General features: G+C 40.6%; 1 protein-coding gene across 2 annotated transcripts in view; it reads left to right on the top strand.

The window, feature by feature from the left end:
* The window catches only part of trrap (transformation/transcription domain-associated protein), a 202909-nt gene that overhangs the window by 124523 nt on the left and 60510 nt on the right, over positions 1 to 17876 (top strand). For both annotated transcript variants that reach the window (XM_034193140.1, XM_034193142.1), the window contains 5 exons: positions 837 to 1032; positions 4092 to 4210; positions 4966 to 5112; positions 7488 to 7588; positions 15176 to 15377. In XM_034193140.1, the coding sequence (XP_034049031.1) occupies positions 837 to 1032; positions 4092 to 4210; positions 4966 to 5112; positions 7488 to 7588; positions 15176 to 15377 (765 nt within the window). The remainder of the gene's footprint in view (positions 1 to 836; positions 1033 to 4091; positions 4211 to 4965; positions 5113 to 7487; positions 7589 to 15175; positions 15378 to 17876) is intronic.

Genomic DNA, 17876 nt, shown 5'->3' on the forward strand with positions numbered 1-17876 from the left:
TAGTCCAACTTGGCGGATAAATGGAGTGGACCATCCTCTTGCACCACAGATTGTGTAAAGGTTATAGGTTTAAGATCAAAGTCAGATCAGTCATGGCCTAAAATGCATTAATGAGTATATCTGCAGAACTAGATGGCAAATGTAAATATGGTTTTCGGCACAGAATTCTACTGTCCTGGTACTAACAAATGCATCATACTTCTGATGCCATTGGTGTTACATGTTGGCAGCAAGCAAAATTGAAAAAGTAGTTGGTGGTGGTGAGGCACTGCAGTCGCCTGGATGCCTTGTCCATACTGCTTCCCTCCGTTTATGATTGTGCTCGCTCGGCTCGCTGCCAGTCTGTGAGGACTCCTCCAACACCTCACGTTAGAAGCTACAGGGTGCAGCTTGGTGATGGAGATTAGTTCTTTCCCCTCTCTTTTTTTGTATGATTGAGTTCCCTTTACTAAAGTCCTCCAAAGTGCATGAAATGAAGCGTATTGAATGAATGAGCTGGATCATAACCTCCATATTAATCAGGCTGTTGTGACGCTCCACGTTAATGCTTCAGCCATTAAAAGCAGGGAACTGTTCATCCATCTCTTATCGCCTTGTTTGCACTTGTTTACAGTAAGTTGTGTAGGCAAAGTGGTGATCTGTTTGAAATAAATCTGTGGAACATATCCGAGATTTAAAAAAAATCTTAACCTGTAACACTAGTGTGATGTGTATTTTTCCATTTACAGATGGCTGTTTGGAAACTTCTGCTAACAGTCGAAACAACACGGCAGTGTGGTCACGGGCGCTTTGTGTCTCTCTGTAGGAGATATTTTTACTTTTTGATTTCTCTCCAGGCGGCACAGCAGATCATTGAGCTGCAGGAAGCAGCCCAAATTAACTCAGGACTCCAGCCGGCCAACCTGGGCCGCAACACCAGCCTCCATGACATGAAGACTGTGGTGAAAACATGGAGGAACCGACTGCCCATTGTGTCCGATGACCTCTCCCACTGGAGCAGCATCTTCATGTGGCGTCAGCACCACTACCAAGGTGTGACGATGGGGACAGCCACGGCACCCTCAGCATTTGATTTGTGATGATACAGAAATTGCTGCATTGTCTCTGTCTGTGTGTCCATGTGGTCAGTGTGTCCAAAATATCTTTAAAACCTTGTATATGAGGTATCTGGACAGAGTTTCCTCTATCACTGTGACACTTGGCACACAAGATCACCTCACTGTATTGTCAGACAAGTTTGACATTGGGCTCATTTCAATTCCAGTTTGGCATATTTCAACACTTCTTGGGCTCACCAAGGGGCAGAGTCTCAGAAACCTGGTCTGTGTGATGTCTTGAGAAAGTCTTCGTGTGTTGAAGTGAAACTTAATACACAAGGTCATCTCACTAAGACTACAGGCAGGTTCAGTGTTGGGTTCCTTTCAGTTGTAAATGGCTCACGAAGGCGGTCTCTGAAACCTTATGGTTGCAATATCTTGGCAGTGTCTTTGTGTGTCAAAGTGAAACTTTGTACACAAGGTCACCTTGCTAATACGTCAGTCACATCCCACATTGGGTGTGTTTCGGTTCTAATTGTGGCCATCAGAGGACCAAGTCCCATAAACCTAGATCATGGATCATGATGAAATTTGGTAACTTTCTAAGACCATGAACAGTCCTCCGTTCAGTGGCACATCAGTATTTCTTACGTCCAAACTAAATGCATTCCACTGCACCTTCTCAGGCCATCAGGACATCAGGTTCCTTTCTGCAATATTTTCGTTCTCCATTAAGGGAGATTGTCACAGATTTGCGACCCACTGCTGTACTGAGAATAACACCAAGATCCACAACTGACATCAGGACCTGTCAGATACGTTTATTGCATGAAGTTGCCAAAAGCTACATACAAGTAAAAATGAACAAAAAGGTTATTCTGTTTACTGCTCATTGTGTGCACCGCCATATTGCTGTAATACTAGGGGATCTACGACCACTACCTTTGCACCCCCCCAGGACTAAACCAGACCAGCTTTTTTAGGTTTTTTAGATGACCCCAAAACACAGTCGGCATGTTCCCAAAAATAAAAACTGGCCTCAAGCCAGTTATCCAAGATGCCCGCCAAAATAGGGTTTTTCAATAAAACACCTTTAAACAACATATAAACAACTTAAATATCACAGAGATTCACATCACAAACTCATTTGTGCCTAAACTCAATTAATTCATGGGTTTAAAATTCTAAATGGCATCCAAAATGGCCACCAATAGACCCTTATCATTGAATCTCTGTGATATGTAAGTTGTTTATATGTTGTTTAAAGGTGTTTTAGTGAAAAACCCTGTTTTGGCGGTCATCTTGGACGCCATCTTGGATAACTGGCTTGAGGCCAGTTTTTATTTTTGGAAACATCCTGATTGTGTTTAGGGGTCATCTAAGGAACCTAATAAAGTTGGTTTGGTTTAGTCCTGGGGGCCGGGCGGGTGCAAAGGTAGTGGTCGTAGCTCCCCTAGTATAATGTCAGATCTATGACCAGATCCTGCCTGAGTTTCCAACTTGGAATTCAGAATTGAATAGCCATTCCGTTGCGCTTTTCTGATATCTATCTTCAGTTTTAATTGCTTTTAAACGAGGCCTTTATGGCACATAGAAATATCAAAAACGTGAATGTGGTTTTAGCGTACTCATGCTGCTGAGTGCACATGCAGGTGGCTACTTCGGGTTCCCCTCTTTCCAGGCTAGGGTCGGTTTTGAAAGGCCAGGCTGTGCAGAACCCCCTCAAAGTCTCTGTATCTCCAAATGTCAACATACTGAAGCTCTTTTTCTCTCTCTCTCTCACTGCAGGATATAGGACATACACACACACGCGCGTGCATATTTACTTTCCTCAGTTCTCAGCTCTCTCCCACGGTGACTTTGAAACCATTCAGAGAGGCAGCCACTGCAAAATGTGATGTCTCAAGCAACTTGAGCGGCAACTCACTGTGAGGTGCTGAAGTAATGATACCGCTGATTCTGCAGCACCGCGCCAATAAAATGCACTTTATTTATACATTGACAGGCTTCAAACTTTTATTAAAGTGAAATGGAACGCTCTTGATAAAATTCCATGCCACGGCTCATTTGCTGTTCAATATGTTTAGTGTTCCCGGTGCCCTTCTCTGCTTTATGACAGAAGGGTCATCAGAGTGTTGCTGCAGTCTGTCTCCCTCTTGCTTTTTACCCGAGGCCATCAAACATGGCCATCAGGTATTGTGAAGGCTTTGCGTCCGTCTGTCTGTGCCCAGCATAAGTCCAGTCCTATTACTCCCAGAGTCTTCAAATTTACAGGAGGCATTCTTGAGACACAGACCTTGGACATGTTCAAAGATGGCTAACCTTGGCCTATTTTAAGAGGTTAAAATGTCACATTCTGTTTCAATCAGCCAGTCGGAGTCGAGCTGCACTGTGACATCAGTGGCTGCTCTCTCCAAAATCACTTTGTTTTGTGTGTTTATAGACATGTTTCTCATATATTACGTAAAAGCTAGAGAGAAATAAACACTTCTAAAACTGAAAAAAACTGCTTTTTGAACCTAAAAACACCTCATTTTGTGGATGTTAGCATGGTGACATCACAGGCTGGTAGCTAGCTGCAAAACTCTGTTTTGTTTGTGTGTAAATATAAGCTGTTTGTCATATATTATGTAAAAGCTAGTGAGAAACATACACTTCTAAAACTGAAAATGCTGTTTTTGTAACCTAACACCTGGAGTCATTTATAAGACATTTTACAGATGTTAGCATGCATGCTAGCCTCCACTAACTCAAAGCTAACTTACTATGGGATTAAATTTGTCTCATTAATACCTGCAGATGCACAGAGGGTGATCTATAAATATTCCTTGATTTGCACAACTTCCACTCTTAAAACATAAATATTGTTTTGGATTGATAGAATGGCTTTATTGAACATGTACAAATTGTACGTAGACAATAGGATCTTAATAATTAATTAAAGAACTGCAAATTATAAAGAACACAATGCTCATATGGCTGAGAGTATTTTAGCATTGTGATATATTGTGTTTTTTACCCAGTTGTTCATTCCTACTTCTTTTTTGTCCTTAGCTATAGTGACGGCATATGAGACCAACACACAACATGATCCCAACAACAACAACGCCATGCTGGGAGTTCATGCCTCGGCATCCGCCATCATTCAGTATGGCAAGATAGCACGGAAACAGGTACTAGTTCAGGGCTCTGAGCTTGGTTATGATTGGAACTCTAAAATCAGCTTTAATTTACTGAGCATATGCTAGATATTACGCAGTGGTGGGTACGGGTAAACTAGGTGTTAGCGTTAACTGCTAATCTGCTAACTGAAAGGTTAACTGATAATGTATTTAAAATGAAATTAAACTGTAGTTTTCATTCAACATACAGTTTATTCACAATATAGAAAATATTAAATGAATAAGAAATACAAATAATTTTAGTAATCTAGTTAATACATTTGAAGGTGATGCTTGTTGCCTTTGTGTGAATTAGGACCTGTCAGATACATTATTGAATTAGTGTATGAGCTCCAACAGGAACAAAGAGGTATGATTTTAGGGTCTACACATTTTTGATGTTAAACATTATTAAAAAAGCAAACTTATTTTTCTAACTGGCATGAGAATGCCTTGGAATCCCCTGGGTAGTGTACTAGGGCTTGGTCGAGGATGGGGAAGTGTAGGATGAGCTGCTTAGTCTGCTGCTACCACGACTCAAACCCGAATAAGCGACAGAAAATGAATGAATGAAAATTTTAGCTGAGATAAAGTTAGCCAAACTAAATTTACTGGAAGGTAATTGGTCTGTTTTCAGAATTTGCCAAAAAGCAAAAGCTAAAGAAAAGTTAGCTTCACTAGTTAGCTGATTATCTGAACTGTGCCCACCACTGATAATTTGGAACCTAATCTTTTACTGTGAAACCGCCTCCCATTGTTTTTGACAGGGTTTGGTGAATGTGGCTTTGGATATCTTGAGTCGGATCCACACCATCCCCACAGTGCCCATTGTTGACTGCTTCCAGAAGATCAGACAGCAGGTCAAATGTTACCTGCAGCTGGCCGGTGTAATGGGAAAGAATGAATGCATGCAGGTGAGACCGTTTGTTCCAGGTTTTAGGGGCCTTTATTTCAAATATTTTCTGTTTTTGTCATATTGCAGTAAGATGCCTCCCCTTGTCAGTCATGTTGTGTTGATGAATTTAGTATTTACCCAGGATGGGGGACATAAGATCGCGCTCCGTCCGTACGTTTGTCCAGCTGTCATGTTTCATCTCAATGCTATAACTGTATGGCCAGCACCCAGTTTCATGTCTGCACCTCCAGTGCTTTAGCACCACCACTGGGGTAAATTAATTTTTTTTTTGTTTGTTTTTTGTTTTGTTTTACATGTGAACCATTTGCCCAATTTAAAAAAATCAGGTACCATTGTGTTCTTGGGGTTTACTGGTTGCTAGTGCAGGCTAACAAGTTGAGAACCTCCATTTTTGTGAAAGGAAGGCTCATATATTTTGCCTATCACAAGAGAATACAAGGGAGTATGAATCCCTGTTGCCAAAGAAGGAAAAGTGTGAAGGGATACAAAAATTGTGGCTTGCGACTTCTTAATGCAGTCTGCAACCTCACCACTAGATGACACGAAATCCTACATACTGTAGCTTTAGGTACACGGTGCATTATGTTTGTCTGGCTGTGAATGTCATGACCTTGATTGACCTTCTAAGCTGACAGGCAGGAATTTTTGTGAATGATCATGTTTTGCACCTTAAACTAAAGACAACTGTGTGTTGGGACAGTCGTTTACTGTTTAGCACTCTATAAAGTGCACAAGTTTATTCCTCGTTACATGGACACGGTGGTAATTGAGGCCTTCCTTAGATACAAGGGAAAAATGGTTGGGCTGGGAACCACTGACTTAAGTAATGTTGCAAACAATTCAGTTTTTACAGTCTAGTTATGTGTGATGGGACCACAGCTGCAGAGAATTTGGACTGTGGCAGCTCATTACCTCCGTCAACTTTGGATGTTTGTTGCCCCTGTTTGTTTGTTTGGGAACAGCCTGGAGCCCACAATTTTTCATATTGTTATGATTTTTTTTTTTTACTGAAGATTCATGTTCTGATAGACAAGAACTGATCCACTTTTCAAGGTCAAAGGGCAAAGTCAGGAAAAATCTTGGAAAATTAGAAAAATCCCTATATTTAACATTGAACAAATTTTCAAAAATTCATATCTCTGTCAAAAAAGATAAAATTTCTTTCGTATTTCAGATCGTTATGTAGGACAGTATCCTTTATCAACTGACACAGTTTGATCCGGATCTAATCCAGATTACAGATTTCGTAGCCATTTAAATTTAAGATTAATTTAATGTATACGTATTTTACATTATATCTTAATCAGATGTGCCCCAGTCACTCTCATATTTGAAAGAGGGGTGCAGACTGGCACTCACTATCACCTGACAAAGTTTGATCCGGATCTGATCCGGATTGTGGATTTTGTGGCCCTTTTTAAATTTCATATTGAAAAACCCATTTAATGTATATTTTGCATTATATCTTAATCAAACGTGCATCAATCACTCTCATTTGTGACAATGAGGTGCAAACTGGCACTCTCAATAAACAGACAAAGTTTTATCCGCATCTGATCCGTATTGCAGATTTAGTGGATATTTGATTTTAACATTGCAAAGCCCTTGATCTATATTTTAGCTTATGACAAACCACTTCTAACAGGACTTTGACCTTGAAAATTTTTTTCCAAGGTAAAAATTTGTGGAATTGGTAACTAGTGTTGGCAGATGTTTGTGCTATACGAGCGTGGTGCTCTAGTTTTGAAATTAGTTTCTCTGGTTTAAAAAAAAAAAGAACAGATTTGATGCACTTAGTGTGATTTAAGGTCAGATTTGTGTCAACAGAAGCCGGCGGCGTAGTTAGTGGTACTGTGAGTGGGAAGAGTCGTAAGAGCGTGGAGTGAGTGGGTTGGCTCGAGGTGACAACTTCTAGCTGTGAGTCTTCTGAGTGTAAGTCAGGAGCTTGCTCTTAAGCCCATGAAGTGCTGTGATTAATAGAAGCAGTTCAGCACACCATAAGTCATTAAAAGTGCCAGTAGTCACTCCTCTCGCTATGTTTCATCTCAGCGGCTTCTCTCCCTCGCTTGTTCACTCGCTCTCTCTCTCTCTCGCTAGACATCGTTTGTCACGGCAGTACGTAGGGGACACCTAATCACAGACTCGCCATAATGGAAGTGGAGTTTCACGAACACCTCTTTCCTTACTTCTTAATGGACACCATGCGGTTTGTTTGTTTTTCATCTGTGATCATAGCCTGGTCCAAAGCAGAATACTGCGTTGTGTTCCTATTGCGCCCCCCCACCCCCGTGACACGGCCTGAAGGTTTGTTTATTTTTTGTTGTTTGTTTTGACTGCAGTGATTTAAAGTTGATTTTCGTCTCTGTGTGACAGGGTTTGGAGGTGATCGAGTCAACCAACCTGAAGTACTTCACCAAAGAGATGACGGCTGAGTTCTACGCTCTCAAGGGCATGTTCCTGGCTCAGATTAACAAGTACGTACGCCACTGTCCTGATTGGTTGTTCTTGAAGTGTCTCCATAGGATAGACTCCATTTATAATTGCTCATATACTGATATATATAAATTTTTTTAGGTAGGGAGGTGATGGTCTAGTGGTTAAGTGTTGGGCTTGAGACCAGAGGATGCTCGGTTCAAATCCCAGCCTGACCGGAAAATCACTAAGGGCCCTTGGGGAAGGTCCTTAATCCCCTAGTTGCTCCCGGTGTGTAGTGAGCGCCTTGTTTGGCTGTACCCTGACATCGGGGTGAATGTGAGGCATTATTGTAAAGCGCTTTGAGCATCTGATGCAAATGGAAAAGCGTTATATAAATGCAGTCCATTTACCATTTTTGGGGGGGGGGGTAGGTCCACCAGGTGCAATTCCCACCTGTGTCCCAACATGTGAGTAGCGTGCAGGTATGATGTACAGCACGCAGGCTCATTGGTTAGCACTTTGCATTACAGTGAGCAGGGCTGGGGTCAGTTCCACCCATGGTCTGTTCCTTTCTGTGTGGAATCTGTGTGGGTTTCCTCTGGATTGGGATCATGCTCCCCTCTCTGCCCTTGAGGAAGGTGTCTTGGTGTGGCGTTGGTCGTTGGGCACCAGGCTGCTGCTAACTGCTGCTCCTAGTGGCTGAATTGTGTCTGATTGTAATTACGATGGTTTCAATGCAGAGGACAAATTTCATTATACAGTGACAATAAAGGTGGTGGTTGTTATTCTGTTTCTTCTCTTCTTCCTCCTCCTTTTTCTTCACCTTCTCCTTTTTCTCCTCCTGCACCTTCTCCTCCAGGTTCTTCTTCTTCTTTGCTTGCTTCTCTTTCCTGTTCCTCCTCTCGACTGTTATCTCAGCAGAACAACTACAGCTGAAACCTTTGAAGAATATTTCTGACTTCTCTGCAATTATCCACATTAATGTGGTGTCACCTCAATACGCCACAGTGTCAAATCTGCTTGTCAGAATAGTTGCTGTGTGATCGCTAACGCCTTTCTGCAGTGTCAGCCAGCAAGGGATGATTTGATTCCAGCCTGCCGCACAGTAGATACTCTTCAGATACACACACACGGTGTACTGGTGAGTACACACAGTGCACAGGCTATCAGACAACATAACTGTAGCAAACATTTATTTTGAGCAGATCCTTAAACAGGTCATAATCTGGTTTTACCACCTTTGGGTTACTGCTTGGAGCAGTTCTTGTGTGTGTGTGTTAAACCACCACAAAGTTCCAAACTCCTGCTGTTCACACATTTGGGAATTCCTTATTCCAGGGTGGAATCAGTAGCCCATGTATCCTGTGAAATGTCACGAGGGACTAGATAGATAGACGGATAAACAAGTCCATCCCATCTGGTTTAATGTAACTCAAATAGAATAAATACTCTGATCCTGTAACTCCACAAGTGAAAAGTGCATATCGTAAAGACACACTCTTCGAAAGCTGGTGAACAAAAATCAGTTTCTTTTTGCCTGTGTAATGTTCCATAGACGTGTCTGCCACCTGTTGGATGGTTAGTGGACGGTGGATTGATGACTGATTAGGAGGAGTAGAAGTCTGTTTCCATACAGAAATGCACTTCACCAGCAAAGTAAACAATTTTACATTCTAATTATGTTGTAAAACTCAAATAACATGGTTACATCTGAACACAAAAAGGATTTTGTATGAATTTAGCTCTGGTAGCCACCAAGGCCGTTGCTGCTGCTGGTAATCAAAACTTAGGCTACATATTTGGACTGTTTATTCTGTAAGACACACCCACAATTTGTGAGTAATAGTGGGAGGGACTATAAAGTTCAATATGTTCTTCAGAGACAATGTGACCAGTATTATCTTACAATAAAGGTGAGCAACATTATGCCTTCATAATGAGTGCAGTAGTTTTCAACAGGCCCCTTGACACTTGCACACATTTGGTGCACACAATTCGCACACAGTCTGGTGTACCAGTGAGTAAACATTCCGTAAATTGTTGTATACTGTGCGTGGCTTAATTTTGTGAACTAGTCATGAATATTGCGCAACCTTTTCGAAAACACTGCGTGTCAGTGCATGTGGGGCACCAGAGCAATTATGACGAGATGTTACGTCTATAATACATAATTTTATACATAATTTTACAGATGTACATTATGTAACTCATAAGAAGGAATGAAAATGCAACTGTTTTACCAATCCATTACAGTACTATATTATAAATAATTACCATTGGTACGGCGAATTGCACAGCAGTGCGGGGAACAAATTTGTGCAAGTGTCAAGGTGCCTTTATAAATTACTTGACAAGACACATTGGAAAAACTATCAAAATATAAAGAATATTGAAATTTGTGGCAAAAACACACAATAGAAGAGAGAATAATCGAAATACTGGGAGAATGGCTCAAGATACTTGTAGAAGAAAATATAATAAAGCAAACAAAGAGAATGACAGTGACCAACATGAGAAAATTCAGACAAGCCTTTTTGAAACAAAAAGGCTTGATCTGCACAGTGTGATATGTGTGGGTCCATCTAAGTTTTACAAAGAGATTTAACTCTTCTCGCTTCTTTTCAGATGTTCAAATTTATCCATTCGTGTGTTGCTTTCTTCCTTGTGTTTGCTCCAGCGCCTCCACGGAATGTTTGATTGGTATCTGTGGTTGGCTGGTTGTTTCTGTTGGACCTGGGGGACATATTTTCACCCGCAAAAACAAACGTTTTGGGTGTTGCTGTAGATTGGTATAGGAATCACCCCGTCTTTCTATTTGTCTTGGAAGGATAAGTAAAAAACGCTCTCATGCTAGCCTAGAGTTTTACCTTGGCCAGTGTTTCCTGTTCTGGTCCTCGGGACACAAAGATCTACTCTGATAAGTTCAGGGACAAGTGGAAAATATGACGTACTTTGGATCCTAAGAACCAGGAATGACAAATGCTGGTCTAGACCATTGCAAGCTAGTAACCATGAATGTTGTATGTTATGATGATATTTATTGCTAATTGTACACAGTACTACTGTATTCATGGACAAGACGAGACAAAATCGAAGTCCTCAAACATGGGGAAATGTATTTTCAAGATAGTTCAGTGGGATAATGAGTTGTGCTACCAGTATGACCCGGGTTTGAATCCTGTTCTGTGTCCTTGGACGTCACGTCATCTGCATTGTTCCATCCACCCAGCTGTAAACTGGTACCATCCTTCACTGGAGGGAAGTAACCTGCAATGGGCTGGCATCCTGTCCAGGGGGAGGCATAGACTCTCGTCTGCTTCGTGCTATGGAATCTGGAGCTAATGGGCCTATATAGGACTTACTTATCCTTCTTTGCCTGTTCATGAGTCTTTTAAGTGCAACTCCTGTAGAACAAGTTGGTGGTTTTCATCTGAAGATGTGCGTAACATCAGTTATATGTGCAAACACATCAGTTTGACTCTTCAGTATGGAGATTGAGCCGTTTGTTAATTCAGACATTTCATCACATAAGATTTACTACCAGTGATATAAATGATACACGCAAGCAACCATGGCAACAACGATGGCAGAGTGTGGGGATGTGATTCTGTCTGTAGTTAATTTTTGTTTCTCACTCGAATCTGATGTGCCTCCGTGTTTGTGTCAGTGTAGCGTCACTGTCAACGTACATCAGCTCGTGGCAGCGTCACTAATGTGGTTTTAGCTACAGGGGTCACCTGCAGAACACGCAACACCGCTACATGCTTCGCCCGATGCGCCTTATTCCCAGCTTTTCCTTTGGCGCCCCCACGTTTCTTTCCTCATCATCTCTGACATGACGTGGCGTCCTGAGGGTGAAAGACAAATTAGGAAAGGCTTATTAAATGTATATGCAGCTCAATAATTAACTCAAGGCAATTTGCAGGAATCTCTGGGATCAGCAAAACTTGCCTCCACCTCAGCAGGGTTTATTGCAGTCATTAAGTTTCCCCACACCGAGCAAGAATTAACATTGGAAGTGGGGGTTAGGTGTTGAAACACAATGTGTGCATGTGTGTGTGCTCGCGCAGCCATATGTGTTAAGGATTTGGGGATCATTCAATTAAACGGGTGTCAGAGATTCGGCAATCTGTTGGACGCCTTGTGCTCCTGTTGAGCTGCGTAGTAGAAACGCTTAATGTACTTTAACACCGGCAAAGCGACTGAGGCAGCCCCATTAAGTATTACTGGAGGGTCTTCAGCTCTGAATCCCATAGCAATCAAGCTCCTATTTCTTAATCATATGCCAAAATGCCTTTTATAATAACACGTTCTAATTGATTGGCTTGGGAGACATTTCAGTGTGAGTAAGTGGGGAAAGTAGTTTTTGGAAGTGTTTTTTTTTACCACAGAGGCCCATTTTCGACCTGTAACTCGGCAAGGCTTTTTCATTGACAAGCCTGGTTTTATTTTGACTGCAGGGCGGCGAGTCTTGGAGCGCTTCTCACGTCTTATTTATTAATCAGAGGCTGAAAGGTGTGTAAAAATTATTCACACTGTGTGCCAATAAGTGGTTTGTAGCGGCAGTGAAAACAGCTGATGATTCAGAATGTAGCTCGCCGTCAGCACAAAAGATGCAGTCAAATCCTTGGGTCTCCTGCCAGATTTCACCTGTCTGTTTTCCTGCCTCCTGTTGAACAGGTTCCAAATCAGATCTACAAAGAACTGCGACTGATAGATTGGCGCACCCGGGTTAAATCCCAAGGATTGTCAAATTCACCTATAGTATAAGCTCTCACAATTCTCTTCTTCACAGTTTTTTTTTTTTTTTTTTTTTTTTTTGAAGTGTGTGTATACAGGGTGGGCCAATAAAATGTTACCACTTTTTTAATTTGTACAGTTAGAGAGTGTACGACAACAACCCACAGACCATTGAGGCCCTGAAGACCAACATCTGTCAGGAAATTCGGGGAATCCCTCTTGAGATGTGTGGCAATGTCATCACAAACTTCAATGTGCGTGTTGCAGCTGTAATCCAAAGAAGAGGAGCGTGGATTGAACATGTCATCAATTATTGAACTGTGCGGAAAACAAGAGACAAAGTGGGAAACCTTTGGTATCAAATGTTAATTATTAATTCCCAGTGCAGTATCATAGTTATGCATCTATATTTGGTATTAAATATCATAATATTGGTTACTATTTTGATTCATTTTAATAGGTTATATGTAATTGTTATTTATGTTTTTAAATAACTGGGACCTGAGTACAAATTTCGTATCGCTAACGTGGAAATGTGAGTTGGTATGACAATAAAGTTCCTTGAACCTTGAACCTTAATTTGATGCTTCTGTTATAAGTCTGTAAATAAAATTTCGAATCAATTCTCATTTCAAAAACTTGTGTACGATCAAAAAATGGTAACATTTTATTGGCCCACCCTGTATGTATGTGTGTGTGTGTGTGTGTGTGTGTATATATATATATATATATATATATATACTCAACAAAAATATAAACGCAACACTTTTGGTTTTGCTCCCATTTTGTATGAGATGAACTCAAAGATCTAAAACTTTTTCCACATACACAATATCACCATACACAATATCACCATTTCCCTCAAATATTGTTCACAAACTAGTCTAAATCTGTGATAGTGATAGGTGTGCCTTAGACTGTCCACAATAAAAGGCCACTCTGAAAGGTGTGTGTGTGTGTAAACCAATCAATAGTATAGTAGTAGACATTTTCCTGCATGACCATGTGACCGCAGCATGTCATTTTTCTCCCCAATGCACAGTTTTTAGTTCAGTCTTGATGTTTTAACTCTTTATCTTTTACATCACATGATCAATGTAACCTCCTCATCTGAAGTTTTCTATGAAACAAATCATCCGTCTCCAATTTTCCAGAAAACCACCTAGCAAATTCAAGTCTCCTTGCCATTTGCTGGAGAGTTAGTTCACTCTGAGACTGAATTTTGTCTGGAAAGAGATGCAAGTCAGCCTTTAGGATGTGTTTTCACAGGACTCAAGGATTTTTGTTCTCTGAATTAGGGTCAACTGTGGGTTTAATGTCTTGCAGAACAAACTTTAGGGTTTCTGAAATGAGGAAAAACACCATTATTACCCAGTAAAACCATTTCCTGGTATTCATATTTCAGAGTACTTTGGGTACATTTTTTTTAGACACCCTATATATATATAGCTGAGGTTTTGACTTTACACTGGTATTAGTTCTCTTGAAGCAGGATGATGCTAGTGTTTCCCGTGTAATAGTATATCTACCATGAAACCTCCGCCAAGCCAGATTTTTTTTCAGTGACACCAGTGTAAAATAACATTGATTGAATGGTAAAAAATAATCGTATTAATTAGAAATGCAATCATTTACACACATCTGTAGCACTCACATCAGCAGAGCAGCGCTAATAGTCTGCTGTCCAGGCTATTAGCAGTCAGAGCTTTTAATAGGAGATGTCAGAATCTAACATGGGCTTGATGTTGAGCCTGCGTCCTCTCTTCTGAAACATTTGTTTTCACTGCAGACATCTTATTGTTCATGAAGCACTGTGTCACTACAATGGAATTACATTTGCACAATATAAAGTGTCTTTAACACTCTTTCGCAGTAATGTTTCACACCAGACAGTTGTGTTGCTGAAGGCAAAGTGTTCTGAAAAAATTGTATCAAACTTTTGGGACTCTTTCTTGTGATCCCTGTGATGGTGTTATTGGATAACTTTTGTGCGGCGCTTGAATCGGTCCTGCCTTGTGCCACATTTTGACCTGCTTCGTCAGGGTGCCTGGAGTTGAACTTTTAAAGAAAAAGTGGGTGTACCTGCAGTCTGAAATCTGCCAGTGATGACTGGGAGGATTCTGCCAACAAATAAGCACATTCAGTTTTGCTTTTAACCAAATGTACTGTTTGAACCCAAGTCGTGACCTGGAGGTTGGTCTTTGGGTATTCTTTAACATGCTCGTGTACATTTCTGTGAAATGTATTTTTTAAGCCTTGAAGGAGTATTGTAGGATTGAGTAAATCATGACTTTACTTTACCGTTTACATTTCTGAGTGCCGTGCTTTTTTTTTTCTGCGCGATGCACTTTGCTGTTTGACTTGTTTTTGGCCGATTACTACTGGGGAAAAAAGAAAAAAATTCCAGGGGGAAAAAAAAACACTGTGATGAGATGTCACCCAGTGTTAAATGCATTAATCTGCACAGTATGATATGTGTGGATTTAAGTTCTATTACATTATAGAATAATGCCTGAACCCGTCTGACTTTAATTCATGGCGAGTTAAATGCTTACGCTGTCACGCCAAGAGCAAAGACCTTGACGATTACAGTGAATGAATTATAGTGGTTGTTGATGTGTCGTACATAATTCAGACACTGATCATCTTAATCTGTTTCTTGCACACTCCATCTTCCTGCTTTCTTTTGCTATTTCTCCCCCTACAATTATTTCTTCCATCTTTTCTTTATGTTCTTGCCCTCCTCCTCACCTCAATTTTCCTGCTAATGCAATTCTTTTTTTTTCACTCATAGTCCCTTTCTCTCTCTTTCTGCTACCTCCCTTTAGTCACTTGCCCTGTACTTTTTTTTTTATCCCGTCTCTCCTTCACCGTCTAACGCTCTCCGTCCACGCTCCACGTTCCAGGTCAGAGGAGGCAAACAAAGCCTTTTCAGCGGCGGTCCAGATGCACGATGTCTTGGTGAAGGCCTGGGCCATGTGGGGCGACTATCTGGAGAACATCTTTGTGAAAGACCGCCAGCTCCACTTGGGCGTCTCCGCCATTACGTGTTACCTCCACGCCTGCCGCCATCAAAATGAGAGCAAGTCTCGCAAGTACCTCGCAAAGGTGATTAGCAAAAACGGAAGTGCGAAGGAGGGCGTGTGTGCGTGCACGTGTGTGACACATTATCAAATTAAACGTTGCTTGTGCTGCGGTTTATATATGTATATATATTTGTTTACGTTCTCTGTTTGCGTGTTGAATTTAAATGCTGCAGTTGAGATATTTAATGCATTGATTTTACTTTAAATAATTTAGACTGCATGAGCACGATACAAAAAAAATGAGTGCACTCTGTAGAGATACCATGTTTGTGTTTTACGTTATTATTAGAATATGCTGAGATGCAGCTTTTTCAGCATTTTGTTTTTCTCTTCAGGGTTGTCATCATCAACCAACTTTTACTCAGTATTCCTGTAAAACTTAAAATATGACCACATTTCAGAATGAGCCATTTTTGGAAGGTTGTCACCTGCTCCTGTAATGCATTCACTCACATAACAATCAGAACACTACAAAGACTTCACAGATGGTGGTGAAACGTCCTGCTCTATATTACACATTGCGCTGCCCTTGCAACAGATTTGAGGTTGGGTCGGGTTGGAAGTTTGTATTGGTCTTTTTTGAGTACTGTGACTATTAAAGATGCCTTTACACTTGCACAAATTTGATTCCCGCACTTAGCACGTAATCTGGCGTGCCAGTGAGTAAACTCGTAAACTTCACATTAACTGTGTGTGGCTGAAACTCAGTGTGCAAAGAAAATTTTAAAATGTTCAAAACCTCTGGAATGCATTCATTTTGTGAACTAGTCATGAACATTGCCCAACCTATTCAACAAACACTGTGTGTCACTGAGTGTCAATGCGTCTCATTGCCGCAGCGCATCTGAACAATTATGACGAGATGTTGCTTCTATAATAAACATAATTTTTACAGATACATTATCAAAACCATAAGAAGAAATGAAAACGCAACTATTTTACCAAGTCATTACAATATAAATATTATAAATAATTACCTTTGAGAAGATTCCAAATGCGTTCTCCACTGCACGACGCACATAAGAGAAGCTGCAGCTGCAGATATTTTGTCTGTGATTCTGGGAGTGATCAGAGATGGTTTCATTGGCCAAGTTCTGAGAGCAAATGCGCCATTGGCTATGAAATGATTATTTTATATAATCAAACGGGTGGCATCAAACGGGACAAAGCGGGTTGCATTGGCACGAGGAATTACGCAGCAGTGTGGGGATCATATTCATGCAAGTGTCAAGGTGGCTTAAGTCCCTTTTTTATTACTTAAATTTTTTTTTAGCCCACCTGGAAATACAGTTTTTCTTTATTTTTGTAAGAATCCCTTGTCTCTGCCACAGTAACAAGCACAGACTTGTGCTTTGATTGCGTCCTATCTGGTGTAGCTGGTGAGAACATGTTCCCATGGCGGATCGATGGCGGTGTGAAGGCCGTCCAACATTAAGGTTAAGAGGCTAATAGCCTCCCCTGACAGTCTTAGTCTCCTCCACATGGACCGACATTCCTATAACAATTTGAGGCTGCTCGGTGGAACCAGTTGTGTGGGAGGAAAGACAGACTTTGTACTAACAAGCATCCAACGTTTTGCTCCTTCAATGAATTCCGCTTCCTCAGTTTGCTTCCAGTGCTTTTAGCAGAAGTATTAACACAACTCTTCTCTGACCTCTAAAAAAAAAAAAACAAAAAAAAAACCGGTGATACTGTCTGTGATCCACCTTCATAGCCTCTGACACAGGAGGTGTCCAGAGGTGCTTCATGTCAGAAAAAAAGATTAAATCGGAGGGTGATTGGTGTTTGAAGGTGTAACCAGATTGATTTGAAGTAGTTGCACTTCAATCAAGTTTTTTTTTTTTTTTTTTTTTTTTTTTTTTTTTTTTTTTTTTTTTTGCCCCTGATGTTAGTCATTTAATATTGTGCATACATGTATGCCGTGGCCCTATCCAATACTTGTATTTTCTTTGGTTGCACACATGCAGAGAGCACACTGCAAAACACATTAAAGTCAATCCAGTGCACGTGTTTTACTGTTGAATGGCTCTGCAGTGCATTAAGAAGGAGAGAAAGGAGATACTAGCCTCAGTCCAAGCTGCTCCTTAGTGTTTTTAAAATAAATAAAATAGCAGTTTTTATATATAGCTCTTCAGTTCCAATTGTATTGTGATAGTAAAACTAGAATACTCTGCTACTACTACCTCTGCAACCAACACTGCTACAATGACTTGTATTATTATTTATATATCGAACGTCAGCAACTGCACGGAAGAAGTAATGAGTTCTTACAGAAGAATCCTAATGGATTTATAAAATATACCACTCGGAAACAGATAACATCAAAGGCTACAATTTATACTTCAGTGTAACTTGTTCCTTAAAGTTAAACATTCACCAAAGATTTCTACATAATTAGTGAGAACAGTGATGTAGATATGTATCATGGAATTGTGATGCGTAATCATGATATGTATCGTATCGTGTATGTATCGCTAGTATAATGTTCCACTCCTAAGTTTTATTATTTGCAAAAAATATT

The sequence above is a fragment of the Thalassophryne amazonica genome, chromosome 18, assembly GCF_902500255.1.
Source record: "Thalassophryne amazonica chromosome 18, fThaAma1.1, whole genome shotgun sequence".
NCBI classification, from domain to species: Eukaryota; Metazoa; Chordata; class Actinopteri; order Batrachoidiformes; family Batrachoididae; genus Thalassophryne; species Thalassophryne amazonica.